Source organism: Solanum dulcamara, chromosome 3, assembly GCF_947179165.1.
Source record: "Solanum dulcamara chromosome 3, daSolDulc1.2, whole genome shotgun sequence".
Taxonomy (NCBI): Eukaryota; Viridiplantae; Streptophyta; class Magnoliopsida; order Solanales; family Solanaceae; genus Solanum; species Solanum dulcamara.
The window spans coordinates 4,644,525-4,672,188 of record NC_077239.1 but is presented as its reverse complement, the minus strand read 5'-3'; the positions used below and the strand labels follow the sequence as shown (position 1 = coordinate 4,672,188).

The window sequence follows — 27,664 nt, the reverse complement described above, 5'->3', positions numbered from 1 at the left end:
TAACTAATTCTTGTATTATAATATATTCACAACTTTAATGAGCGGTAACTACAACAAGGAAAATGCAATTGATTCATTTTTGCTCGAAAAAAATAAAGACAATCTTTATTACCAAGCAAAAAAAGTCAAACAAAAGAGATTTCACTTGAATCAAATTAAAATAATCTGTTTTATTAATTTTCATTTTCCTTGGTGGTGAATGTTCATTTAATTTGTTGAACTTGGGTTAATATATTTTTCCTTTTCCCCCATTTTTCTTCCTAGAGATAGGATGATAATAATTGTTGATAACAATATAGTGAATGCTTAAAGATTAAGATGACAATTGATAGCTGCAATTATGTCTTTTTTGTTTAGTTTTTGTGAAGGATGTAGTTGACCATAAGGCTAGGCTTATTAATTAGTATTTTCCTTTTTTTTTTTAAAAAAAAAATGATTGTTAAAGTAAAATTGTATTTGGAAAGGTTGTTGAATTCAGAGTTGAAGTCAATTATTCATTTAAGTTTCCTCTAATCAATTTTAATTTCCTTGGTTTAACAAAGGAAATTGGAATTGGATTACAAGAATCCAAATAATAACACTTTTATTCCAATTTTTGTGGTTATAGATAACAATGTGATTAATGTTAAAGTCAGAAGATGTTGAGTGGTGGAGAATATGACAAATAAAAATTAGATTAATTTAATATTTTAAAGTTATAATTTAGATATTCAAAACCTACATGAAAAAATTATATACGTTACAATTCTTCTATATCGAAATGATGAAATAAATCATCTTAAAATATTGATCAAAGTTAATTTAATTTGACTATAAAAAATGAAATGCGACAAGTATTATGGGATTGGAGGGAGAACAATTTTTGGTTGATTTTTTTCACCTTTCCAACATAAAGCATATCATTGTTAATACAATAATATTTGGTTCATTTTTTGTTTTTCGCAAAACTAATATGTGTATAACGTATGAGGAAATTTATATAGTATTTTTATGTAGAGTATATAGAAAATGAAATAATTGATACATGAATAATTAAATCTTACATGACTAAACCTTGTATAATTAATTCATAAATAACTAATTTATCTATTATTAATACCTACATAACTTTATCCATTACCAAACAATCCTTAAGGGATTATAATCCTTGAATTAATTTATCCCACCGAGAAAATAGGATAAAATGATACCATAAGGTGGGGATATTCAAGATCAAGTTTGTGCTTTGTTCAGCTGAAGATGTAAAATTAATTTATACCTTCAATCAAATAAAATATAAATTTAATTCAAATCCTATGATATCTCGCCTTGTTTCAAGAATCAAACAGCCCCTAGGGGAAATAAATTTTCTTTTTTGCTAATTAAGAAAATACAATCTTTATTTCCAAGCAAAAAGGCAAACAAATGAGACTTGACTTTGAATCAAATTACAATGATCTGATTTTAAAGTTCCATTTTCTTGGTGATGGATGTTACATTTTTCCTTTTTTCCCCTCTTTTCTTCCAAGAGATGGGGTCATAATAATTGTTGATAACAATATAGTGAATGCTTAGATATTAAGATGCTAATTGACAGCTGCAATTATATATTTTTTTTCTGTGTCTTGTGAAGGATGTAGTTGACTCAAAATAAATGTTATTTTATTTTCCTAAAAATAAATTAGTATATTTTTTCAAATATATATTTATACTTTATCTTCTTAACAATGTTTAATTTTCAAGAGATATTTATTAAATTGGAATAGTTTAGTAAAATACATATTGTATTTTTGATTTCTTAATGAGCGTAATTTTCTCTAAGGCGGCACTTATTTTGGGATAAAAAAGTAATTATTTTGCTTTTCTATTTAAAATGCATAATGAAAAATGATTGTTAAAGTAAAATTGTATTAAATTTTTTCTTGTTGAAATTCATATTTTAAGTCAAATTTTCATTTAATTTAAAATCCTCCTGACTTTCATAAAAGAGGTTGAAATTGGATTTCAAGAATTCAAATAATAACATCTTTATTCCAATTTTGTTTTTATAGATAATAATGTGATTAATGCTAAAGTCAGAAGATGTTTTGAGTGTTGAAGATGGCAAAGAAAAACCAAAAAATAAAATGGTTAAAAATAATTAATTCTGTTACCACTAACTTATAAGTCAAATTATTTTTTAAAATTTAATATTCAATAAAATAGATTATATTATGAAACCATAAAGGGGGGAGAAGAAATATATAAGTTATGATTGGTCATGCCAAGCATTTGGCCAGCTGGATTCATATCTCAGGTAGACATGGCACCCAAAGTTTTTTTTTTTTTTGACACAATTATCATCTTAGTTATCATGAGACTTTTTTTAATCAAATTTTATTAATTTTAATTTATATGAAGCATGTTTTTAATCTTAATAATTCTCATTCTACTATCAATAAGGTAATTTTTTTTTAAAAAAAAGTGATTTATAAATCACATAAATACTTAAAAATTATTTTAATTTTTTAATTTTACATTTATATCCAATTAAATGATGTCATCTAAATTTATGATAGAGAAACTAATTTTGATTTTACTTTGACCCCCTTCAATATTCTTATATTCCTCAAGTTGCTCCATTTGACTTTTCGATATTAAAGTACTAGATTAATAATTATTCAAAAATGAACACGCTTTGGCTTTTACCTTAGCCTTAACTCCTAAAACTAACCCCCCCCCCTACCTCACACAACCCCACCACCACCACCAAAAAAAAAGGTAAAAGGAAATAATTGCACTTTTAATTCTCCAATGATTGATAAGTTTTTTTATTTTCATTTGTAAAATAATTAGTTAACTAAAATGTTTACTTAAAAGATATGTGATATTTAATTACTTTTTGAAATTATATTATCCTCAAATATGATAGAGTTGTGCAAATTTAACATCAGCACCTCAAAAATTAAAAGATTTAACACAGAAAAAATTAATTAAATTTGTGAAAATTCAGATAAATCAAAAACATGTATCAAATAATTAAAAATTAAAATATGTTTGACCAAAATTATAAAAATCAAATTTAAAATTTATTAGAGTAATATTCAAGAGACTCCCCCCCCCCCCCCTCCCTCACGCCACCCCAAGAAAGACTTCTCACCCGAAAAACAAAGAATCAAACAAAAACGTTATGATATTGAATGTCAACGCCCCACCCAAAATAAATAAAAGAATAAATATTTTAAAAAATATTAATTAGTGCACTGCCCACCCAAAACAACAGTATATATATATATACAAAAACAAAAAAATCTACAAAATTCAATTAAAATAATATTCTTATTTTTTTATGTTATCAAAAGTCAACTCTTTCTCTTTCCTCTCCTCCATTTATTAAATCCTCGTGTCATAGCACTTCCTCTGAACTTTCAAAAAATAAAAAAATCAGCTTTTCTCATTCTTCTCCTTCATTTTCTCCCATGTTTTTCTTCACTTTTCAAGAACATTTCTTCATAAAAAATCAATCTTTATGAATCTTTGATGATCAAAATATCTTTTTTTTTCTTAATTTGTTGATTTTATTACAAATAATTTCTGGGTTTTTCTCAAAAATGGGTAATGGAGTAAGAAAACTGAATCTTTGTTTTGCTGGAGATGTTGGTGAAATATCAAAAAGGCATAATGATATCAACTTCACTGATCCACTTGATGAAGGTTTGGGTCATTCTTTCTGCTATATCCGACCCGACCCGTATTCAAAACCCCACCCGTTTTCCGATGATTCGTCTTCTTCTTCAACCACCACCACTATTTCCAGTGTCACCAGCAGCACCACCACGACGGCAGCGTTTCGTACAATCTCCGGCGCCTCCATATCGGCGAACACCTTCACCCCTTTGTCAACGGCCCTGGTTGACTTTTCTGCTCATGTAGATAAAGCTTCAGCTTTTGAGAGCTCTCAGTTTTTCTCTTCTATTCCTCTTCAGCCAATTCCGAGGGGTTCATTTCATTCCGGCCCGATCCCGGCCCGTGTATCCAATACAGGCTCAGTCTTGGTTTCGGGCCCTGTTGAGAGGGGATTCATGTCGGGCCCGATTGAAAGGAGCTTCACTTCGGGCCCGTTGGAGAATCAGTATGATCATATACAAAGGTACAAACCAAAATCCAAGAAATGGGGTGTGATTAGAAGTTTAAAGAAAGTGTTTTCAAGCGCTTTTTTGAAAGAAGTGAAATTGGCTGAAAAGAATATTAATAATAATAATAATAATAATGAAGTTAATGTTACAGATAGTAATATTGGAAATGCTTTGAGTAGTCAAAATAGTTTGGTTGATGATGATGAGGGAAATGACTCATTTAGAGGCCAAAATGTTCAATGGGCACAAGGAAAAGCAGGGGAAGACAGAGTACATGTTGTGATTTCTGAGGAACATGGATGGGTTTTTGTTGGGATTTATGATGGATTTAATGGTCCTGATGCTACTGATTTTCTGTTGAGTAATCTTTATTCAAATGTCTATAAAGAACTCAAAGGATTGTTATGGAATGATAAGTCAGAAACTCCTAAGAACTCGACGAGCAACGAGATAGTTCCATTGAGAAACTCGGGTTCTAGCAAGGTGGAACATTTTGTTTCAAATCAAGAATTTGATGGGGTTTCTGTTGTTGATCATTCTGATGTCTTGAAGGCTTTATCTGAAGGGTTAAGGAAGACCGAGGCGTCGTATTTGGAGATTGCTGATATGATGGTGAATGAGAATCCTGAATTGGCCTTAATGGGATCTTGTGTTTTAGTGATGTTGCTTAAGGATCAAGATGTCTATTTGTTAAATGTTGGCGATAGCCGAGCTGTTTTAGCTCAAAATCTTGAATCTGATCTTTCTGGTAGCAAGTTTAAAAGGATAAATGAGCAGAGTGTAAACAGCATTGATGCACTCTATAGAGCTGAATCCGATCGCAAACATAATCTTGTTGCTTCCCAACTTACTATGGATCATAGCACATCTATCAAAGAGGTAAAAAATCATAGCTCATTTACATAAGTAACTGCACGAAACGTTTTTGTACTTTGCCTGTTTTCGTATGTTTATGTTGTGCTTGTCTTGTGAATATGATTGCAGGAAGTTGTTAAGATTAGAAGTGAGCATCCGGATGATGCTTTCGCGATTAAAAATGATAGAGTGAAAGGTTCCTTGAAGGTTACTCGAGCTTTCGGAGCAGGATATCTCAAACAGGTATTAATAATAGACTATAAACTCATTTGTATCATTGATCAAATTGATGCCTGGCATGCCCAACATGTTTTGAAATTGTTAACTCTATTTGCAATCTAATTAAATATGAAGCGATATGCTTTACAGAAAAACATGTCGATATTGTACTACTAGTATTGTTTGAACATTGAAATCTTTAGAAGTATTCTTACTCCAGTCCGACCTTTCTATAACAACCACTCCTCTATATCAACATTCACTGTAGCAATTGTTTTTTTTTGGTAGAATCGATCTATCATGTATGTTATGTTATATTATATGTTCTCTATAACAACATTTCACTATAGCAATCAAAAAGTATTAAGACAACCAATGATGTTATAGAAATGTCTGACTGTAGCTAACTCGTATTTCACCTGAACATGCTGCTGATTTGCTTGAAGATTGTTTTATTAGCCTTGTCTTGATATCCTTTCGATTTCTGTGATTTTACAGGCCAAATGGAACAATGCACTTCTAGAGATGTTCAGAATTGACTACATTGGAAATTCACCTTACATCAACTGTTTGCCATCACTTTACCACCACACACTTGGTTCAAGAGACAAATTCTTGATCTTATCATCCGATGGGCTCTACCAATACTTTACCAATGAAGAAGCAGTCTCGGAAGTTGAGACCTTTATGTCTATATTCCCCGAGGGAGATCCTGCACAGCATCTCGTTGAAGAAGTGTTATTCAGAGCTGCTAAGAAAGCTGGTAAATACAAAACACTCAGAATCTTTGCCTTAGAGATTTGCTTAGTAATTTCTCATATCAATCGTTCTAAACAACGTCCATTTTGGATTTTGCAGGCTTAAACTTTCATGAGTTGCTCGACATACCTCAAGGTGATCGTAGGAAGTACCATGATGATGTTTCAATTATCATTTTGTCCTTCGAAGGAAGGATATGGAAATCATCGATGTAAATCTCAGCTAGATCCAGGAATTTTGGAAGTTTACCCTCAAGACCAAAAAAAAGTACATAGAAAAAATCGAGCTAATTTTGCTGTTAGCCCTTGTTTACCCGATTTTAGCAGTAGTGTTTATAGTATACAAGTTTAGGCTGCTCGATAGAAAAATAGTGCGCGAGGCTGTGGTTTCTTGATCCAGAGACTGTAAAGTTACCAATAAACTTACAATCCCCTGCCTCCTTTTACATTCGAATGTTATTAGGACAATGGTGAATTTTGTAACAGATGGTGTTCCATCTCACAAACTTTACCTCAATAGATATGACCTGTTGGTCAAAATTCCTTTATTTTATATCATACTCACTACAGTTAAACCTCTTTATAATCGTGATTTGTTTGGATATTTTTTGACCATCATAGCGAAATGTTCTTGTGCCAGGTGTAACATCACAAAGTGGGGTGGTCTGGGGAGGATAGGTTTACACATATCTTACCCCTACCCTGGAGGTTGAGAGACTATAAGTTCGGAAAGGAAATAACAGAAATGAAGAAGTCATGACAAAATACTATAAAAAGCATGACAAAGTAAAATGTTATTATAGAAACATATAATATGACATAATTGGTTCCAATGAAAACTTGGCCGTGAAGTGTTGTTACAAAGAGGTTGAGTTTCAAATATTCAAGTTTAGTGCTTTGTCCTGAACAGTTTTAAGTGAGAAACAAGTTAGAACAATGTATTTGAAATCAGAATAAATGGCATAATGTTAAAAGCAATTGAAGTGACCAAAGAGAGAAAAAGTTGATATTTGATGGAATTCTTTTTATTCTTTATATCCATAAGTTATGGTTTCTCATACAAGCAACAAGATTTGTTGGAAAATGAAAATTGAAAGTTGACTATACTAATTTTGTTCACCATTTCAAACTTGGAAAATGATTCTAGTTGACCAAGTTGTTGTTTTAATTATATAACTGTTCAAGTTTCTTTATCACTTATCATCATCTGATTAGTTTGGTACCAACTTTCAGTTTGACTAATAATAACTATGTGTTAATCTCATGAAGTCAGTTATATAAATTATTAAAAGCAAATTCAGAATTTTAATTAATTCTATATGTGTTCATAATGACTCGAGTTCCAATAAGTGAGTCCATTACCTTGTTTAAGTTAAAGGGTTCATAATTCAATATTTTCAATATTTTCTGTGGATATCACACAAATAAATTCAGATAAAAAATAAAAGTAATGAATTCAGATGAATCTAGGATTTGATCATCTGCCGCATGTGAATCATCATCGTCATTCAATTCGATTAATTGTAGAACATAAATTTGAATATAACAATATTTCTCATTTTTCGTTGCGACTCGTGTAATTCAAAGTCCTCAAAATTCCTTTTTTTTTCTTCAAGAATTCATTAGAAATTTCAGTTGAAGAAAATTTCAATTACTCCCTAAACAGAAATTAGTTGGTTAGAAAATGGAGATAGTCAATTATACTCATCATTTGACATTAACTCTCTACGCGTTTTCTTTGGTAATCTAATCTATTCTAGAGTTGAAAAAAAAACCTAAAAAAGAAAAAAAAGAAAAGATTGGCAAATTAACCATAATAAATCATACTTATTTTTCTTATTGACCAGGGAACTCGCGGTCGTTATCCTTTAGGTACACACAAGGTAAATTAACCCCATTTTAATGTAATAGCCCATAAATCATAAAGAGAGATAAATCACATTACACAAGTCCCGTGCGATAAGTTCGATCGAGAATCGTATGCAGAGGTTTTTAAACCCAAAACTCCTCGTTTAATTTAGAAGATCGTCTGCTTTAACCAACGACCACCCTTATGGGTTATAAAAGTCATACTTCTGACGTAGGAAATAATCAGAAAAGAGCAGCATATTTGGTTTACTTATGTTAGTAAACGGCTATTATAGTATACAATAATGCTGTATGGAGCATGACTTGTAAAAACAAACTAGAAGCAAGGAAAGAAACAGAAGGGAAATAGTTGACTAAAAGCTAGCAGACAAAAAAGATTGCATTAAGGTTGTCTTGTTCTTAGCTTTTAATTGGAGATTTTGTTAGCTAATGATGTAATTAACAATAAATAAACAAACCATCATGTTGGGATATGGTTCCCATCCATTCACAATTATTAACCAAATGTCTCGTGTTCGGATTTTTTGCTAAAAAATATTTTACCCCTTTCAGATGATTTACTTTTTGTGAATGTGGATTATTACTTGGGTCAATTGTAGTGGACAATGGCGTAGCCACATTAAATCGAAGGATAGTCGATTGAACTTCCTTCATCATGAAGATGCCACTGATTTGATATACCTTTCGTCAATTGTAACTCCATAAAATTGCACGTTTTGCCCTTTAAATATGTTGGTCTTTTATTTTTGTCCTGCAAATGAGTTGGTCTTTAATTTTTGTCCTCTAACAATCGAACTTATATCTAGTTAAATATAAGTTATTTAGAAACTAAAGTCATACCCAAACATAACTTGTGAAACATTATAGATTCATAATACAAAAATATAAATTCATAACCCATAAAAATGTTATTTATTACACGAAACATAATCTAAAGACAAGAACAAGATAGAGATACGAATAAATGACTCTTGTAGCACCGGCTCTTATCAGTTGATTTCGAATATCAGATAGTTAAAAAAAGGGGGAAAAGTGGGGGTTGGGTAGGTTTGGATCAATAAATATTATACGTAAACGTTGGCACTTATAAAATATGATACATTAACATGAAGGTAAAAAGTCAACTTCTTGAAATTAAAGCTAAAAATATAAATATTATTATTTGACAGTTGCTTGTGGTTTAGGTATCTCTAAAATCTCGTGACAATATTAATGAGTTATAAAAGATGAAAATAATAAATGTTCAAAGGACAGAGAGGAGTTGGTTTTGATTTTTGGACTATCAACATCACTCATTACCAACTGAAAAATACACTATTGATTTTTGGTGATAATTAGTTGCAAATATCTTGTGAGAAAAGAAAAAAGATAATTAAATCCTAAAAAATAATAATTTTGGTTGTATGTTGGTTGAACAAGAGATTATAATTTTGATACTATTAGAAACAAAGATTTTTTCTACCATGATATTAGTGGTTTGATGATCGCTAATACACACAAAATCAATTTCATAATTTTTATACAAATTGCTGAAAATTTGTGTAAAACATGATTTTTCCATTGAAATTTTCAACCGAAAATATTTAGTGATTATTTTCACAGAAATCGGTTGAAAATTTTGCTTAGTTAGCTTTCACGATCATTTTAGTTAAAAATACAATTTTCGACATCTATTTAATGACATGACTTTTAAGAAAAAAATATTTAATAAATTAAAATCAATATTTTAGAACCTAACCCACCCTAAATTCAACCCAATTCTTTACTCGAACCCCTTCAAATGAATTGACTATACAATAGATGCCCGTAATAATATTTAACTAAAAGAATATGACGATTCTTCAATTTCTAACATTTTAAAAAATAGTTAATCATCATATTCTTTTAGTCAAAAAGCATTTTAAAGGCTTATTAAGGTTTCATCATGTCATTTGAGTTAAGACTTCATTGTTAGTATTTATTATATATAAAGCTGTAGGTAATGCAAGATGTGAAGCAATCTTTGACCAAACTAAAATATTAAGAAAATCACAATTTTTTTTTTAAAAAACTTCAAAATAGAATAGTCCAACATGAAAATGATTTGTTTGTGATCCAACCATATATGGTTTAGGTTTGTACACACGATTAGTTAATGAATCAAACATGAATTTTTTGGCAAAAAGGGTCCCATCGTTTACTTCCTACTTTCTATATTTGTACTAATAAATCTACATCATGCAATTAGGTTATCTTGAAATTTTGTCTTACCTCTCATTTCGCCTTAAATTTTGAAATTGAAATTTGAAAAAATTATAATTTTTAGAGCTTGAATTTGTATCTGAACATACATTTTACTTGAGAAAATAATAATAAAGTTTGTCTCTGGGACGTTTGACCATGAAAACCAAAAAAAATTCACTTTATTTAGAATTTTTAAAATTGGAGTTGTAATTGTATTTGATCATATTTTTTCAAAGAATATTTAGAATTTGAATGTACTTTTTAAAAATATGATTTATATCTCCAATTTCTAAAAATTAGTAAAATTACCAACTTGACTAATTTACTTGAAATATATAATCAAATCGACTCTAAAAAAATAATATTTAAAAATAGATTGTCACACAATGTCATATATTAGATCTCATATACGAGCTACTATATACAATTATAAATATTTTCTCACTTTATTTGGAATTTTTGAAGTTGAAGATGGTTATAATTTTTTTTATAAATAATAGTTGGTGGTTTGAACGTACTTTACCAATAAAAAATGATACTAACCTAAAATATATTTTAAATGGAGTCATTTTATATATAAAAAAATTAGGGTAAAATTTAAAAAAGAAAATATCGTGAAAGAGAATAATTAAAGTGAACAAGGTTTTGGATGTTTTTATGACCAATCGCCGATTTTTAAATAAAGTGAAAAAATTCCAAAAAAAAAGTAAAAAATTCTAATGCTCAAACAGTAAAGTTCATGGCCAAACAGATATTGAAGATAAATTTTCATAATCCACTCCCAAATTTATCAGCAAATGCTAGCTTTAATTGCTGCCATTTGTCAAGTCAGACTATATTCTTGGATTCACACATATTATTCTTTTCTTTTCTTGGTTTAGGAAACTCCTATTTGTTTTTCGTTTTTTTTAAATTTATTGCAAGAACCAAATTGTGACAACTATATTAAGTCTTGTACCTACATATTACTCTATATAACCAGATACAATGAATTAGTGTTGCAGCTAACCATAAAAAACGTGTGAATTATTGTCACCTCATTGACTAAAACAAATTAGTGAGTAATACTTTGTAGACAATAAAATTCGTGTCGAGAAACTAATAATTAAGAATGAAAAATATCGCAATAATCATAGTATTTGATTTTTTGAATATGAGTGTTACAATCTCTATGTATCCTCTGATTCGTCTTTTCTAATATAAATTCAAGGACTCTTGAGCTTGATTTTGAATTTGGTTAAACTTGATGGATTTGATCTTGAATTGTTACTTCAATTCAAGGGCTTTTGAGTTTGATCTTGAATCTTGTGGTCTTGAGAACTTGTAGCTTGTAGAGAAATCTGCGACGTTTGATCCATGAGTTATCTCTGGCTTTTTGTTAGAATTATGGTATCTTTTCTGAATTATGAGGACCCCTATTTATAGTTGTGGAATAGAGGAATTGTGATGAAAACAGGTTTTTTCCTCCAGACAATCAGATTTAAGTGACATGGCATAATGGACTTTAGTGAATGGACTTGTCATTTTGACACACAACATGCTCCTATTGACTTATTTGTTTGTCTTGGCATGACACGTCACTTGACATGTGACACCAAAAATGGGCCTCTAGGATGATATGATTTTGGGCTTAGAAAAGTGGGCTCATCATTTGTAGCCCAAATCAATGGACTAGCCCAATAAAATTGGACTTTAATTAAATCCATATTTATTGAATTTAAATAATTGATCCAATTATATTAATCCGTAATATTTATTTTGACTAATATATCTTGAATTTAATATAATTTAAATCATTTATAAATTTATATTTAATAAATTTTACATGATTGCATACTTTTCTCAGACAATAAATACAATACATATCAATGTTCAACGTTCAAAGAGAGCACTTCATTTGCTTTTATATATCGTAAATGGTAGTATAACTCTTTGACAATTTGGAACTTTCTTCTTTTTTTTTTTTTTTTTTTTTTTTTTTTTTTTTTTTTTCAATTTGGAACATACACTTCACTATTTTGGGGGTGGGAAGGGGAGTGGGTGGTGGAACAAAATAGATATAGTTTGCTTAATTACGATTCGTAGTTAAAGTCAGTGGCGAATTTCAGATTTTTGGCTTGTGGGTGCTTACTTTTTTTAATAGAAAATTACTATAAATCACATAGTATAAGTGTCCAATTATTTGAACGTAATATTTAAAACATTAATGAAAAAAATAAGATTAATATTACCATTACAAAAAAAAAAGTGATTGAACATGACTTTTTAATTTTGTCATGTCAAGAAATTCATAAAACGTAATAGAAATTAACATTAAAAGTTAAGTATACAAAAAAAGTAAAAAGAGAAGAACATGTGAGAGTTTATTTGGGAAAGAGAAACATAAAAAAGTGTAAATGATTGTTATTAGCAAGAATTGAACCTTGACTTAGCTAAAGACACAGCTAAGAACTAGCCACTAGACCAAAACACCCAATACGAGATTTGTTCACTAGTTGTTGAAAGTTTGATTTAGTCACGTTTTAAAAACTATATATATAAATAATTTTACGTCAAGGTTAATGGGTATTCGATATAAATAATTTTACGTCAAGGTTAATGGGTACTCGAGCATCCGAAAGAGTGCATGTGGGTCCGCCCCTGACTACATTTAGAAGGGGAGAGATGCGAGCGAGATTGGGAGAGGAAGGAGAGAGGCAAATTGTATTTGTATATCGGCTTGATAATTGTATATATAATCAGTCTATATATAACACAATTATATTAACAAATACAATTTGTAACTGAATACAATTGTATCAATATTGTATCAAGTTTAATATTTGTATTTGTATAATCGATTGTTATTGTTTGTATCAATGTTTTATCAATTGTATTAACAAATGCAATTTATATCAATGAATAAATTGTATTAGAGAATACAATAATATCAATATTATATCAAGTTCAACATTTGTATTTGTATAATTGATTATTATCATTTTTATCAATCAATGTTATATCAACGAATACATATGTATTTGTATTTTGTGTCGCTGAAAAATGATCTGTATAGTTGACACTCATTATTTGTATTTGTTATAATTAATTGTTATCATTTGTATTTGTATAATTGACTATTAACATTTGTATTTGTATAATTGATTGTTACCATTTGTATTTGTATTGAGAGAGAGAAGACAGAGAAAGACGAGAGAGACGGGGTGAGGAAGAGATGATAGAGATAGAAGGGAGAGGCGAGTGAGAGCGTAGAGAAAGGAGAGAGAAAATAGCTACAAAATTCTAATTATAACTACAAATTGTAATTCTTTCAAATTATAATGATATATTATAAATATATATCACATGTTTGCTTGATTACGTAAGTTTCCCTAAATAAAATTGCTTTAGGTTGCAAAGTTTGAATTTTTTGAAATTCCTAGCTTAGTCATTACATTTAGTGTTTAGGAATTCACCATAATTTAAATATATTTTATAATATATATTTTTTTATCTGAAATTAAAACTGATTGCACTCTTACACGTAGACAGAATCCCAATACACTATGCCAATGATGTGCCAAATATCTAACATTCAAATTCCTCAAAACATGAAAGTTCTCCTTTTACTTTTCAAATTCAACGTAGAAATCCTAAGTACAATAATATCTCCACATTTTTCCGACAAATAAAACATTTTATCTACCTTTTTAAAAAATAACTTCATTCTAAAAAAAGAGAAGTTAATTGTCTTCAAATTCCGAGTCTGCCTTTACTATGTGGTACAATCAAGCACCATCATATAAAAGACAGAATTATAGAACGAATATTGAATAACTAAACATCTAACGTACATTCCAAAAAAAAAAAAGGAAATGTGATATTATGAACTAGTAACACAACCTCAAATGGTTGGTCAGACACTAGTTTTGATTGAAACAAAATTCCTTTTACCACTCATTTTGATGCTAAGAAAGTTCTTGTACAATATCAATGCCAAATCTATCCAAATTTGACACCCCAGCTACAACATTATTCTACAAAAAATTATCCTAAACTGCATTTCAAAAGTGGAGCAAATTGACCAATTGGGATCTGCAGGTACAACCAGAACACTGGTGCAGCATATCAACACTTCATGAATTCTCCTGAGTATCTTGCTACCATATAAATCTCTGTATACCAGTTTCATGGACCCAAGAAAACGGACGGAACAAGAACATATACATGGTGAAAATATTAATGGCAACATACAGGATTCCCAAAAGAAGCCAACTTCTGTCATCATCAACATGAGAATGGAGGATCAGGAAAAAGAATGGGATTGTATAGTATCTGAACTCTATAAGTGGAGCTGGAATCAGTGTCGCAGCGGTAGCCAGGAAATATATCAGTACCCATGTCTTCCTCTGACTTTTAGCTGCAAATAGAGGGAAAAAGGAATATGTTTAAAAGAAACTAGAAGTATGAATGAAATCTTCTTTTCTTTGGTTCCGAGTAGGAGCTAGGGATGTATATTAAAAAAAGCATGCACAAGTTAGAATAGGACCGAGTGTTTTACTGACCCAAGATATTGAAGATGGATAACCATGAATATACATAGAGCGGAACCAGGAGGTACTTCATTGACCAATGAAATTTGATTACTTTTCTCCAGAGATAAAAGGTATAGTGTCGATTGTCAGCAACGAGATAAGGGTGAGCAATGCTGCATTATCAATATATCATGTCATATATACATATACTACCATTTCCTGGTCACTTGAATGCCAAACTATTGCCTTTCATTCTTGCAAGGAACCAACTATTAGATATCAAATCCGAATCAGAAAAAAGAAAACAATGTGCGTACAGCTAGAATCTATAAGAAATGAACACCATTACAAGGGTGTGTTCGGTATGAAGGAAAATGTGATGCAACAAAGAAGAAACAATGGAAAACACAAACACCTTCAGAAACTGCTATTTATAGATTGAATTGCATGACAAGAAAGTGATGAATGGGTCGAACGAGAGGGAAAGGGACAGAGCATGGGGGGTGGAGGGTATAAGGAAAGTGCAACTGAACTTAGAAATTACAAAGTCACTCATCTAACCTGAAAAAGTGCACTGAAAGGAACCCAACGGTTAATGCCGTGCACAACTGAAAGAAACTGACCAGCTTATTTTTCTTCCAGAAGTATCGGGCCAGAGCTGCAGCCTGACCAATTGTGAAGTGCACGGGAGTCATAAACAGCAAAGAAACCAAGCTAAAATACATCAATTGTGCAAAATGTGGAGAAACCGTGTGAGCCTCTTTTGCACCTGGAAAGCCCAAGGGTGGGCAAAGAATGAGTGTGCATGCACGGTTAACAAATGGAATAGACACCATAAAGAAACAAAACTACAAAAGTGAGAGTTGGTACCAAGCACTATACTCCCATTCCAGAAAACAAAGGTGATGAAAGCAGCCATAACTACAAGGTAAGGCCAAAATGATGCAATAATCTCCCATTTAAATTGCCAGAGTCTTGAGATAATCTCACACACCTCATGAGAGAAATCTGAAAAGGAATGTAGTCTCTTATACATTAAGATAACATAACAACAGTAATTATAAACCTTCATATACACAAGGAACTTAAATCGCATTGCCAACTACTAATATGCAAGAAAGGATAACTATGCATGAGCCCCGAATAGGTTACTAGTCTATACTATGTCATCTGACAAGCAAAACTTACATGTTTGTACCAAGCATAATCAATGAAGAATTTCTTGTCAATGTGACATTAAATGGATGCTTCAAACATATGAAGCAAGCTTTCCGCATGACACACTTCTCGTATGAATGTTAGAGACTATTAATCCGAAAATAGGAAGTGTAAAACAGAGACACTTAGCATAACATGTCATACTCACATGACTTACTAATTAGAAATAAATTATATTTGTAAGAATTTATTAATGGCGGGATCAAAAGCCTAAAATTTGATTTATTGAGGGTTAAGTGTGTTTGGACTAGCAGGTTCCTCTTGTTAAGTAGTAATATTACCTAACAATCAAAGAAAACTATATCAGTAGGGCAATTACTTAAACATACAAGTAATAAGAGTTCCTTTTCCTCACCCGCCCACGTCCCTACTCCGGATTGAGGTGTTCTCACAGTTAAAAAGAAGGTTTTACAAAAGCACAAACAAAAGTATCTCTGTATAGGACACCAGAGCCGGTGGAATGTTTTTCTTCCCTTATATCCTCTATGGTTACCAGGTTTTTTCACAACAGATATATTAGATTTCATGATGCAGGTTCGCAAGTAAAACTTTTGGATATTTCACCTCATTAACGAAACACTTGACAACTTGTAAAATTGAACTTGATATATTCCAAAACGGCGTTTGATTGTAATTTTTTCATTCAATGTAATATTTTAGATCACTGAACAAAAATTACTTATCAAAAAGAAGATCACTGGATAGAAACAAAAATCAACAGATGCTATCATGTGTCCTAACACAACATAAATGCAGATTAAAAAAACTTAAAGCAAGAAAAGATGACAGAACCTGAGGAAGGCATTGTGGAAGCAATTGTTTGGTTGATAGGAGAGCTGAATGTAGCTGTCTGATTGTGGATTCTGCGCTTTCTCAAGTTAGAGCGTGTTCCAACACCTTGACTCGAGACTGGGAAAGCATCTTTACCTTGTGATTGGCTAGGATCAGTCAAATCAGCACTATCCTTCTGCTGATTTAGAATATAGTCTAAAACCCCTGTGCATGCTATGAAAAGGATCCATATGATATTTGTTTGTCGTATCAGCACAGCCAAAGCCCCAACCTTCAGATGTATGAACACGCTGTTAACTTTTCAATCAGAAAAAAAAAATGGTCATATTCAATATCTGGTCATTAAACGGAACTATCAAAAGCATGCATGAAATTAACCCAGGAAAGTAAATCAGGCTCGAGAGGAAGAAAAATTGTTATGAAGCATTGTTTCCTTTATCCCCCCCCCCCCCCCCCCCCATTTTTTCTATTGAGTATTGTTATTGTTCTGATACAGCTCAAGTGGAGGCAACAATATAATACAGTGATCAAAGCACACTGCGGTCTAACATGTGGATTCCAGTAGTCAGCAACTTGTCAGATGTCAAAATAATATATATATTGGAATATGTTTGGTGCATGAATAAATAAAGTGCAGAATTTGAATAAAAGTCAATTAATAACTTTGCTCCCCGTTATTATCAACTACAAAGAATTAAATGGGATTGAGTTAATCCTCTTACCAGGGAACTGAAGAAATATTTCTTCTTGAGACTCATAAGATATGATGCAAGTACAACAGTTAGCGACGCTACATCTGTATAATAGAGGAAAGTGAAGAACCAGTGAAGAGGATACAATGCTAGGACAACCGTCTGAAGAGTTACTTTTCTGTCATCAAGAGAAGGTCTGAGGTGGGTAAGTATGTTGTAAACCAGAATGCTGCAAAATACAGCCAATACACCATTGCTGGAGCGTAGGATGGAAGAGGAACAAGCATCTGAAAACAGAACATCTACATTCATAGAGAATAACCCTGGAAACAAAGAAGCAACATAGGCAAGTGAAACAATGTACCTGCAAAAGTTTTAAATTATTTGCATCAAATTCCCTTATCAGTTAAATCTAGAGTGCTTTTTACAACTGAATCATCTTGAACATTTCTTTTCATATTCTAGCATGTATCAAGGCCATGGCACAATTTATGCAATATCAGCTAGCTCCATTCTTTTATCTTTATCCTTCTCTGTTATCTATATCCCTTTTAGTCTTTGAAAAACAAAAGAGACAAATCTGAGAGAATTCTGTTTATCATTTGGTGATGTTTTTATAGAATTTAGATGACATATACTCAACTGACAATGAAACCAATTGCACCAAAGATCTGTTTATACTTTTTTGGACCCACAATCAGTCCATCTCATTTATTATCTTATGGGACCTAGCATATTGGTTAATATTTACTGCAGGAATATGTGGGTCCATTGTTAAAATTTCTGTTTATGGAGTTCAGAACAAGGAAGAGGTACCTTACTGCCGAAGATTATTTATTTTTGATAAAGTAAGGTTAGCCTTAACAAAAATAAAAAGAATTAAAAAAGAAAAACAAGTTGTATTGCGTTAAGTGGAAAAGAGGGTCCAATTGCATAAAGATTACTATTAGTGTAAATAGGCATCACTCAGGGACTGCCAAAAGGGAAAAGTAACACTATCTGTTCGGACAAGGGGAACATTGTACAAAGTAACTTACAACAATCCCCATACAATATGACTTAGTTGCAAGACCGCTCCTTATATATCAAAACCAACACTCGGTGCCCCTATAATGGAAAACCAAAAATAACTCGAAATTGTGAATGTGGAAAACAAAATACTAACTCATGAAGATGGCATATTATACAAACACTATTTTGCATTTGTCCTTATCCTAAATGAATCTTGAATGGTGTGGGAGTAGATGACAAACTGGCAGGAATGGATGGAAAAATGGCATGGATAATGCGCCATCTATGTTGCTGGGCCTTCAAATCATGCCACACCCATGTCGATCAGACACGATTTGGATATGGATGTGGGATTGCACCAATTATTACAATAATAACTACAGTTAGATGGGTGTTAGAGTAAATTATATTGTTACCAGCCTATCATTCCCTCCATTTCATTTTATTTAGCAGTATTTGACACTTTGATTGGGCACACGGTTGAAGAAAGAAAGAAAGACCGACTTTTGGCACACACCAAAAGTAACCTTAGAACTTGTGGTCCTTAAATGCCATTCCATTACTATCGCTATAAGAGCATCTTAAGGGTAGAATATGTAGTTTAAACCTAAGTTTTTGCAACCAAATAAATGGGAAAAGACTCATAATCTGTAGATACACAAAATGGTCAAGATCCTGTAAGCTTGGCAAGACGAGCATAGCATGTACAATTTCTATTTCCAAACTAGACCACATGTCATGCTATTTAGTCGATGTAGCCCTGAATCATAATTAACACCCGAAAAGATCAAGGAACGAATTAAGGAAAAGCTCTCAACTTGTAACCATTCAACATATTCCCAACTGTTCAGGGAAAATTGACTACGTGAAGCTAATGTTATCACATTTCATTCACCACATATCGACTCCAAGAGGGTAATGCCATATGTAAATAGCCTTTCATTCACATTTCATTCCAAGAGGGAAATGTTATCACATTTCATTCACCACATATCAACTCCAAGAGGGTAATGCCACATGTAATGGAGTCCCTATTTTCATGCTCTCTGAAGTTACAGTACAAAGCAGGAGCAATTGACAAGACTACCAAAACCAACGACGAAGCAAGTAATCATACGAAATAGGAGAGGAACGAGATAGTACGTACAGCCCAGGAGGAGTGGTGATCATGGGATCCCAGCTTCTGAAATTGCATTTGCAGTACTGTTGCACTTGAGGTATGTGGAATATCTCATCCTGCAAAAACACCCATATCCACATTACACCTCCAACAACAACAATGATATAGCCCATGTAGTTTCCACAAGTGGAGTCTAAAAAGATTCAAAAAAGCACCCATATCCACATTACACCTCCAACAACAACAATGATATAGCCCGTGTAGTCCCACAAGTCGAGTATAAAAAGATTCAAAAGCACACATATCCACATTACACCTCCAACAACAACAACATAGTCCCACAAGTGGAGTCTCGAAAGAGCAGAATGTAACCCGTCCTTTGTTGCAGGGGTAGAGAAGCTATTTCCCATAAACTCTCAGCTCAAGAAAAGTGTAATCAACATTACACCTCCATATAAGATTATCAAATCAATCAATTACATTCATATTAAACAAGAAAAATTGATTAAAACAAAAACAAAAGGAATACCATATAAGGTTCAGGAACAATACGATTGACGAGGATGGATACAGCTACAATCCATGAACTTACAATCACTGCTAATGCAATTTTACCCATTATTTCCACGATTCTTGAATTCCCTCTTCTTCCTTCCTCCAAAGTTTCGATCTTTCTGCAAATGGGTGTTCCCTGATACAGAAATTGGGATCCCCAGATGCTACAGCAACTCAAAGCAACGACGTCGTTTAGTTCATCTCAATCTTTCTTGGATCGTATGTTTGGTTTGGGAGTAAATTCAAAATAGTCTTTTAACTATATTTTGGATTTTTTAAGTTTGTCATTATATATATATATATATATATATATATATATTATTATTATTATTTAATAGATCTGGTGAAATTCTTTTAGGTGTATATATATATAGTGCAATTTTGTGTCAAGGTTCAAGGATTTGATGCGATATTTTTTTGATATGTCTAGGTAAATATTTTTCACAGTTCACCTCAAATCTAACCAATATAGTTTGTTAAAATAGTTGATAGAAATTGAAATATTTACTTTTGACAAATGCTCGGAAACATATTTTCTCCATTCACTTTTCTTTATCCACTGTATTAAAAATATATTTCACTTTTAGTATATCAACCAAAAAACATATAATTTTTTAACATTAAATACTTATTCTCCAAATTGTTTTTAAAGACCTAAGATTAAATATCAATTAATGTTTATCGTGATAAAATACTCATGTCAATCATTATTTATTAACGCACGCAAAATTTAAATTAAACAAATAAAAATAATGACGGCTCCATCTAAGGAACTATTTTGAATTTATTTTTATTTAATGATTTTTTGCAATGTGAATGCTTAGATGGATTGTGAATGAATTTGCAACTACCAAACTCTTTTAAGTCAATGTTTGTGTAACAACTTTACTATTCCTAACCATTTAAGAAAAACTTACTCAGTCTACAATTTTACTTTAGTATTACTAAAGAGGGTAAGTTGTACGCAAATCTTACCTCTACCTTTATGCAATAATTCTCCGTTAAGAAAATAGAAATGAGGTCTACAACAAATTAACATTTGATGATGTTCTAGTTTAGTTCTATTTAGATGAAAAACTTACGTTATTAGAGAATTTGTTACAATGATTAATAGTAAAGAACTAAAAAAAAAAAAATTCAACAACCAATGAACTTCCTATAGCGACAAGAGCAGGTTGCTCAGATGATACACTCTCCACCTCCAATTCAAAAATTGTGGGTTCGGATCATCAAAGAAGTTAAAAGGTGGGAGCTCCCAAATAGAAGTATAAAAAATAATTTTAAAATAAACTCCCCAAAAACTTTTCTATCTAGAGATGAAACAAAAAAGAAGAGACCAAATTTCATCACAAACTCAAATCTTGAACCAAACTCAACTTTGTTCTGATTAGAAGCACTTCCTATGCACAATGGAGGGGCCAGACTCATCATACTCTGCCTTAGCAATCCATATCTACAAATGCAAAGAATGATTTGTATGTTAATCATCATCATCAATAACATATAGATCAATGACTCAATCAGTTGAAAATCAAATACACAATATCCATAGTGAGCTTTTTACGGCCCGAATCCAAATTAGTCGAGACAGTAGGTTTCGAGAACCATGTGATTAAACCAAATATATGAAGGAAAATGCTCCACTTTGGCAGGGCGGATAAAACCCTCCACTTGACTTTATACGGTCCGAATCCAAATTAGTTGAGCCAATAGGTTTTGGGAACCAGGCGGTTAGACCAAAAAAATATGAAGGAAAATGCTCCTCATTGGTTGGACGGGCATAACCCCCTATACTGGGTTTTCTACGTTGTGAATCTAGGTTAGTTGAGCCAGTACATTTTGGGAACTGAGTGTCTAAACCAAAAACAATGAAGTAAAATGCTCCATTTTGGTAGGACGGATAAAACCCTTCATAGTGGGCTTTCTACAGCCCACGAATCCTGATTAGTCGGGTCAGTAGGTTTTGGCAACCGGGTGGTAACACCAAAAAAAATAAAGGAAAATGTTCCTCTTTGGTAGGGCAAGCAAAAAACCCTATACTGAGATTTCTATTGCACGAATCAAGATTAGTCGAGCCAGTTAAACCCAAAAAAATGAAGGAAATGCCCCTCTTTGGCAGGTCGGGTAAGACCCACCATAGTGGGCTTTTTACGGCGCGAATCTAGATTAGTCGAGCCAGTTCAAAAAAAGGGAAGGAAAATGCTAACCTGCTGGAAGGTACTGAGGGATGCCAAAATGGAACCTCCAATCCAAACACTATACTTCCTTTCAGGGGGAGCAACCACTTTGATCTTCATGCTGCTTGGTGCTAAGGCTGTCATCTCCTTGCTCATTCTGTCAGCAATGCCAGGAAACATAGTCGATCCTTTCTAATATCGACATCACACTTCATTATAGAATTGTACATCGTCTCATGAATTCCAGCAGCTTCCATTCCGATCAAAGAAGGCTGGTAAAGGACTTCAGGGCATCGGAAACGCTCAGCACCAATAGTAATCACTTGTCCATCGGGCAGTTCATAGTTCTTCTCGACAGAGGAGCCTGTCTCGAGTTCCGAGCAAGGTATGCCAATTTTTCCTTCATATCCCTCACAATTTCCTTCTCAGCACTAGTAGTGAAGGAGTATCCACGTTCAGTGAGAATCTTCACCATGTATTCAGTAGGGTCACGACCAGCAAGGTCGAGACGTAGGATGGCATGAGGTAGTGCATAACCTTCATAGATAGGAACTGTGTGGCTCACACCATCTCCAGAATCCAGGACAATACCTGCAAGACATAAATTCCCAAAAACATGAATCATATTTGTGAGTACAATTCACTATTTGTTTCTCATCTAGACAACAAAATACCAAGTAGGTTCTAGGGAGGTAGGGTGTACACAGATCTTACCCCTACCTTTGTGGGATAGAGAGGTTGTTTCCGATTAATATAGGCCACAGAATCTAAACCATTTGCACAATTACAAAAACTGCAATTCATTCACCTATTTTTTTCCCAGTACACTCAGTAAAATTACTTAGTATGCCATATTTAAGGTCTATTAGAATTGGTTCTCAAGAAGTTTGGTCGAAACAGGGTTCAACTGGAATCCAGCCAAAGATTTTCCTCATATTGTCCAACATTTTCCATCGAGAATTCGAATCACTCTACAACACAAGTCAGTAAAAATATTTTCTAAAAGGCATATCTCCTAAATGTCATGTCTTAAGTATAGACACAAACAACCAAATTAAAATTCAAAACAAACAACAACATAACTAGTGAAATCCCACAAGTGAATTCTAGGGACATCTAACCCCTACCTCGTGGAGGTAGAGAGGTTGTTCTTGAAGGACTCTTGATTGAAGTGCAGTAAATCAAAGTAGTTATGAAAAGGAAAAAAAGAAAACATAGTAACTAATAAGGAAAGCATTGCAGGAAAGCCAAATTAAGATTTGAAGCAAAGACAGTATATATATATCTCACCAGTTGTACGTCCACTAGCATACAAAGACAGAACAGCTTGAATAGCAACATACATTGCTGGGGCATTGAATGTTTCAAACATTATCTGAGTCATTTTCTCGCGCTTAGCCTTAGGGTTAAGAGGTGCTTCAGTAATCAGAACAGGATGTTCTTCTGGAGCAACTCGAAGTTCGTTATAGAACGTATGATGCCAAATCTTCTCCATGTCATCCCAGTTATTCACTATGCCATGTTCAATTGGATACTTCAGTGTGAGAATACCACGTTTCGATTGAGCCTCATCACCAACATATGCATCCTTCTGTCCCATTCCTACCATTACTCCAGCATGACGCGGACGACCAACAATGCTAGGAAAAACAGCCCTAGGTGCATCATCTCCAGCAAATCCTGCCTGAAAGAAAAAAAGGATACATAACATCAAATTGTATTCACAAATGAAAAGAAACTGCAGACAATTGGGAAGCAAAATAGTTACCTTAACCATGCCAGTTTCCATTGTCACAAACAAGAGGTTGAATGTCCTCAACGTCAGCCATTTTCTAAAACTTTCAAACAAGTAAAAAGTTATCAACAACTCAAAAACAAGGCTAAGGAAAACATTTTCCAGAAAACGTTTTCCAATTTTTCCATCCCGAACCCCCATTCCACCCTCATTTGTTTTGATAACATTATATATAAATGTTCTTGAGATAATAAGTAAGAAAGTCACTTGTTTTTCAAGAAAATATGTTCTAGGAAACAGAAAGTTAACGTTTCTTCTTGATTGTGATTTTCTACAACAACAAAAAGTGACTTTACGAGATAATAACTATGAAACGTAATGACGATAAATTGATTGACCATACGAGAAATCAACCCTAGACATGTTAACACTACTATGCAAGCTCAATTTGAATTCCAAAACAGTTTTTTTTTTGCTATAAATAATCGAAAATCTAATACCATCACAAGAAAATGAACATGTAAAGCAAAAAATATTTATGAAAAGAAGATTAAATCCATCCTCATTTCAATAATTTAATTCAAAGGACATAATCTATATATTCACATTTCCTATATAGTTCATATACATGCTTCTACTACCCCAAAAGGTCATGTAAATTGTGATCAGAGTTACAATTATCTATCATCCTTAACCAGAAAGCTCGAAATAGGAGGAACGTTTTATCCCATAGTGAATTTGTTACAAATTTTGATTAATCGAACTCCAAAACGAATATCAGTCACAAAACAAAAAAAACAGCTTCTACTATAATTTGATCCAGCAAAATTCTAAAATCAAAGCATCATGACATTTAACATAACACGTAAAATAAAAACATCATTCTCACCTTTGTTGAGCTTTTCTTTCAAAAAAAATGTATAAAATATTGTGATTGAGAGAAAATTCTAAAAATCAAAACATAATTTGGGAATTGTTTGGAGATAAATATAAGAGGGAACAGAAACCGAGAGAGACGCGTTGTGTATTGATGATGAGATCCTTTCGCCTTTTTTTTGAACTAATAATGTATTTAATTTCCTTTTCTGAGAAAAAGTATAATAGTATGCGTGAATTGTGTCCTTTGTGAATACCTAGTCATGTCGTCGTCGCTGCCGCCGCCACAATCACCGTTGCCATCTGATTATGGAGGATCCTCAAGCGAATCGGATTGTCCGCCGTCGTTGAAGAAACAAAAGGTGGATGAGGAAGATGGAGAATCCAGCGATTACGAAAGTCTGGATCCTTTATCCCCTCTTTCAGATGAAAGCTGTCCCAACTGGGATATCGAAGAAGCAAATGAAGATTTATATTGCCCTATCGATCCCAATGATAAAAAGGTGGATAAAGCTGTTTGGGATAGGTACTTCCAACAGATCCGTGAGAGTGAGGTATCTTTTCTCTCCATCGGTGGATAACTATTTATGTTTATGGAGAATTTCGGATTTATATCTCTGCTTGTTGCCTTTTCACTGATTGTTTTGTTGCCCGAAACACTTTATTGGGAAAAATACCAAGCTTCTTACCAGAACAGCCATATTTGTTTCTAATTGATTGAGTTTTTGATAGGGATTTGACATTAAAGATTATCCCGGTTCGTGTCCACTGACTACCATATTCCCCATGGTAAACTACTTAAAAGCTCTTGCTCGTGTCGAAAATGAAATGTTGAAGGGTTATACTGCAAAGGCACTTGAGCATTACAATAACAAAAATGTAAGCTCTACTCACACTTGCCATTGTTTTTCTTTTTCCTTGTTTTCTTGCTGATAAGGTTCCTCTATATTCATATTTTAGGGCACTAAATATGAGGTCGACCATATTCTCAAGGTTAATGTATGTCCCGGTCGATACTACATATTCTATATTACCCTTTCGGTCAAGAATGGCGAGGAGGGATATTTTCAAGCTAAGGTGGTGCGGGATATAGATCAATCTTTGGATTTTCCAGTCGTTAGGCCAAGGGTAATGATATCTTCCTTCTTGTTTTCTCTTTAAGTTTCTTAACTTTAAATATCTCATATTTCTCTTCTTCTAGCTTTGTGTCTAACTTGGTGACTCAATTTGACATAGGATTCAGTTAAAGATATTAATTTGATTAGATGTCATGTATTTGTGGTCTCCTTACTCTCCCCTCTTTTAAAAGATTTGATAGATGTCTTATAACTTTATTCAAGAGCTCGCTTTCCTATTAGGTAACATTTGAAATCTCCGTGGATCGATAGGAATGTTTTTGTGTTTTCAGATAATTTGTACTATGTTGTTAACCTCTTGATTTTCAATAAAACACGGTCCCAAAATGGTTCTGTTAACCTATCACATTATGAATGCTCATTTTTGCTTTGTCATTATTAATTTGTTATGTAACTTTCATGTTGGCAAATCAAATAATTTGTCATTCTTCCTCTGGTTGCTGTTTTTCCACGTGTTGTGGGAGAAAATAAATGTAAATACGATATTTGGTTCGGATTAAGCTTAAGAAAGGAACCTGGAAATTGTTTTGGAAAACCTGATCTACTTCTTGATTGCTCAAAAAATGATTAAGTTTCACCATTTGCAAGTTACTAACTCTCTTGTGTGCTTTTATGTAGGTGAAGGGAGGTTTGGACATATAGTGATGTGAAGTCTCTGCATCCTTTTGGCTTTGTGTTAACTTTTTTTGATTTTGGACAACATTAATAGTAAATTGCCCTCCTTAGTTAGTTTGTCGTTATGGTTTAGTGCAAAGTTGTTGTGTTTTAGTTGCAATTTAGTAGCTTTAGACAGCAGAATGGTGATTCTAACAACAACTCAGGTTGGGTAATCACTTGAGTATAAATATTTTGACCATTCATTGATATATGCCATGACCATTTTCTTGGTGTTGTTGAAATTATTGTCAAGTTGTTGTCCTTTTGTTGCATGTCAGTGGCTTTCGATCATTTACTTATAACTGGTTCTCGACCCTTTTGAGCCTTTTCCTGTTATTGTGAAAACTGCCACAAAGTTGCAATTTAGTATTTCTTTTTAACTATTCATTGATATATAGCTCAACCCTTCTTTTGATGGTGTTGAAATTGTTGCCAAGTTGTTGTCCTTTAACTGCAGATCAGTAGCTTTCGACCATTCTCTAGTAATCGGCTCAACCCTTATCTTTGTTATAGTGATAACTGCTGAGATTATAGTCTTTCAGTTGCAATGCAGTAGCTTTAGACCCCTTGTTTGATATTTGGTTGACCCTTTTTGCAACAGATGGTGGTGATAAACGGTTAGAAAGCTTATGTAAACATGCTTTGAAAGGTGCAAGCTTTACCATTTACTACATGGATTATAGTGCAGGTCATGATTATATAGGCCAATCGGGTGCACCTAGTGGTAGAGACAAGATTTTAATATCTACATGAAAAAAATTAACCTTGTATAAGGTTCGGATGAACCCCCTTCGGTCCCTCTAGCATTGTCCGTGGGTGCATCAGATAGTTGGTTCATGATATGCTGGATCTACCGCTGATAGGGTAGGAGTATTTGGAAATTTGTACTATAGGGGAAGTGTGTTGTACTTGCATTACTATCTGCTGCATAATTGGAATCAAGATAACGCGGATGTGGTTGTCACTTGTTTGAAGTTAACCACAGGCTGATGTAAAAAGACAAAGCGTTTGCTGTTTACGAGCACTAAGTGCTTTAGGGAGATGTGTACTGGTTTTAGAGACCCGAAAAAGAAGAAGAAATTTATAGGACTACGTATCAATTTCTTCAGAAACTACTCGGGACTGTGTTGAGTAAATATATTTCATGACTCTTGCACCCCATA

The 27,664-nt window shown here is 32.8% G+C and overlaps 3 protein-coding genes and 1 pseudogene across 3 annotated transcripts; 2 read left to right on the top strand and 2 right to left on the bottom strand.

Annotated features, from left to right (window-relative positions):
* The first annotated feature begins 3,424 nt into the window (after positions 1 to 3,424).
* On the top strand, positions 3,425 to 6,348 carry LOC129882248 (probable protein phosphatase 2C 23). The gene is made up of 4 exons (XM_055956446.1): positions 3,425 to 4,973; positions 5,079 to 5,192; positions 5,667 to 5,931; positions 6,027 to 6,348. Exons 1-4 carry the CDS (start codon positions 3,570 to 3,572, stop codon positions 6,140 to 6,142), a joined length of 1,899 nt encoding a protein of 632 aa, XP_055812421.1. The 5' UTR covers positions 3,425 to 3,569; the 3' UTR covers positions 6,143 to 6,348.
* Positions 6,349 to 13,813: 7,465 nt separating this feature from the next.
* Positions 13,814 to 20,170, bottom strand: LOC129882240 (dol-P-Glc:Glc(2)Man(9)GlcNAc(2)-PP-Dol alpha-1,2-glucosyltransferase). The gene is made up of 8 exons (XM_055956442.1): positions 19,895 to 20,170; positions 19,393 to 19,481; positions 17,265 to 17,598; positions 16,543 to 16,813; positions 15,403 to 15,540; positions 15,094 to 15,301; positions 14,563 to 14,705; positions 13,814 to 14,417 (listed from the first exon to the last, which is right to left on the bottom strand). The coding sequence occupies exons 1-8, from the start codon at positions 19,982 to 19,984 to the stop codon at positions 14,158 to 14,160; spliced, it is 1,533 nt and encodes a 510-aa protein (XP_055812417.1). The 5' UTR covers positions 19,985 to 20,170; the 3' UTR covers positions 13,814 to 14,157.
* Positions 20,171 to 21,126: 956 nt separating this feature from the next.
* On the bottom strand, positions 21,127 to 24,957 carry LOC129882246 (actin-71-like; annotated as a pseudogene).
* LOC129882242 (uncharacterized) lies at positions 22,337 to 26,845 on the top strand. Its single transcript, XM_055956444.1, has 5 exons — positions 22,337 to 22,482; positions 24,970 to 25,262; positions 25,441 to 25,587; positions 25,669 to 25,836; positions 26,463 to 26,845. The coding sequence occupies exons 2-5, from the start codon at positions 24,972 to 24,974 to the stop codon at positions 26,484 to 26,486; spliced, it is 630 nt and encodes a 209-aa protein (XP_055812419.1). The 5' UTR covers positions 22,337 to 22,482; positions 24,970 to 24,971; the 3' UTR covers positions 26,487 to 26,845.
* The last annotated feature ends 819 nt before the right edge of the window (positions 26,846 to 27,664 follow it).

Excerpts from the sequence above, each read along its gene's own strand:
- LOC129882248 (XM_055956446.1), top strand. The coding sequence starts at position 3,570 with ATGGGTAATGGAGTAAGAAAACTGAATCTTTGTTTTGCTGGAGATGTT. Across the intron at positions 4,974-5,078 it reads ATAGCACATCTATCAAAGAG|GAAGTTGTTAAGATTAGAAG; the intron begins GTAAAAAATCAT and ends ATATGATTGCAG. Across the intron at positions 5,932-6,026 it reads CAGAGCTGCTAAGAAAGCTG|GCTTAAACTTTCATGAGTTG; the intron begins GTAAATACAAAA and ends TGGATTTTGCAG.
- LOC129882240 (XM_055956442.1), bottom strand. The coding sequence starts at position 19,984 with ATGGGTAAAATTGCATTAGCAGTGATTGTAAGTTCATGGATTGTAGCT. Across the intron at positions 16,814-17,264 it reads AATATTTCTTCAGTTCCCTG|GTTGGGGCTTTGGCTGTGCT; the intron begins GTAAGAGGATTA and ends ATACATCTGAAG. Across the intron at positions 15,541-16,542 it reads TTCCACAATGCCTTCCTCAG|ATTTCTCTCATGAGGTGTGT; the intron begins GTTCTGTCATCT and ends ATTCCTTTTCAG.
- LOC129882242 (XM_055956444.1), top strand. The coding sequence starts at position 24,972 with ATGTCGTCGTCGCTGCCGCCGCCACAATCACCGTTGCCATCTGATTAT. Across the intron at positions 25,263-25,440 it reads AACAGATCCGTGAGAGTGAG|GGATTTGACATTAAAGATTA; the intron begins GTATCTTTTCTC and ends AGTTTTTGATAG. Across the intron at positions 25,588-25,668 it reads AGCATTACAATAACAAAAAT|GGCACTAAATATGAGGTCGA; the intron begins GTAAGCTCTACT and ends TTCATATTTTAG.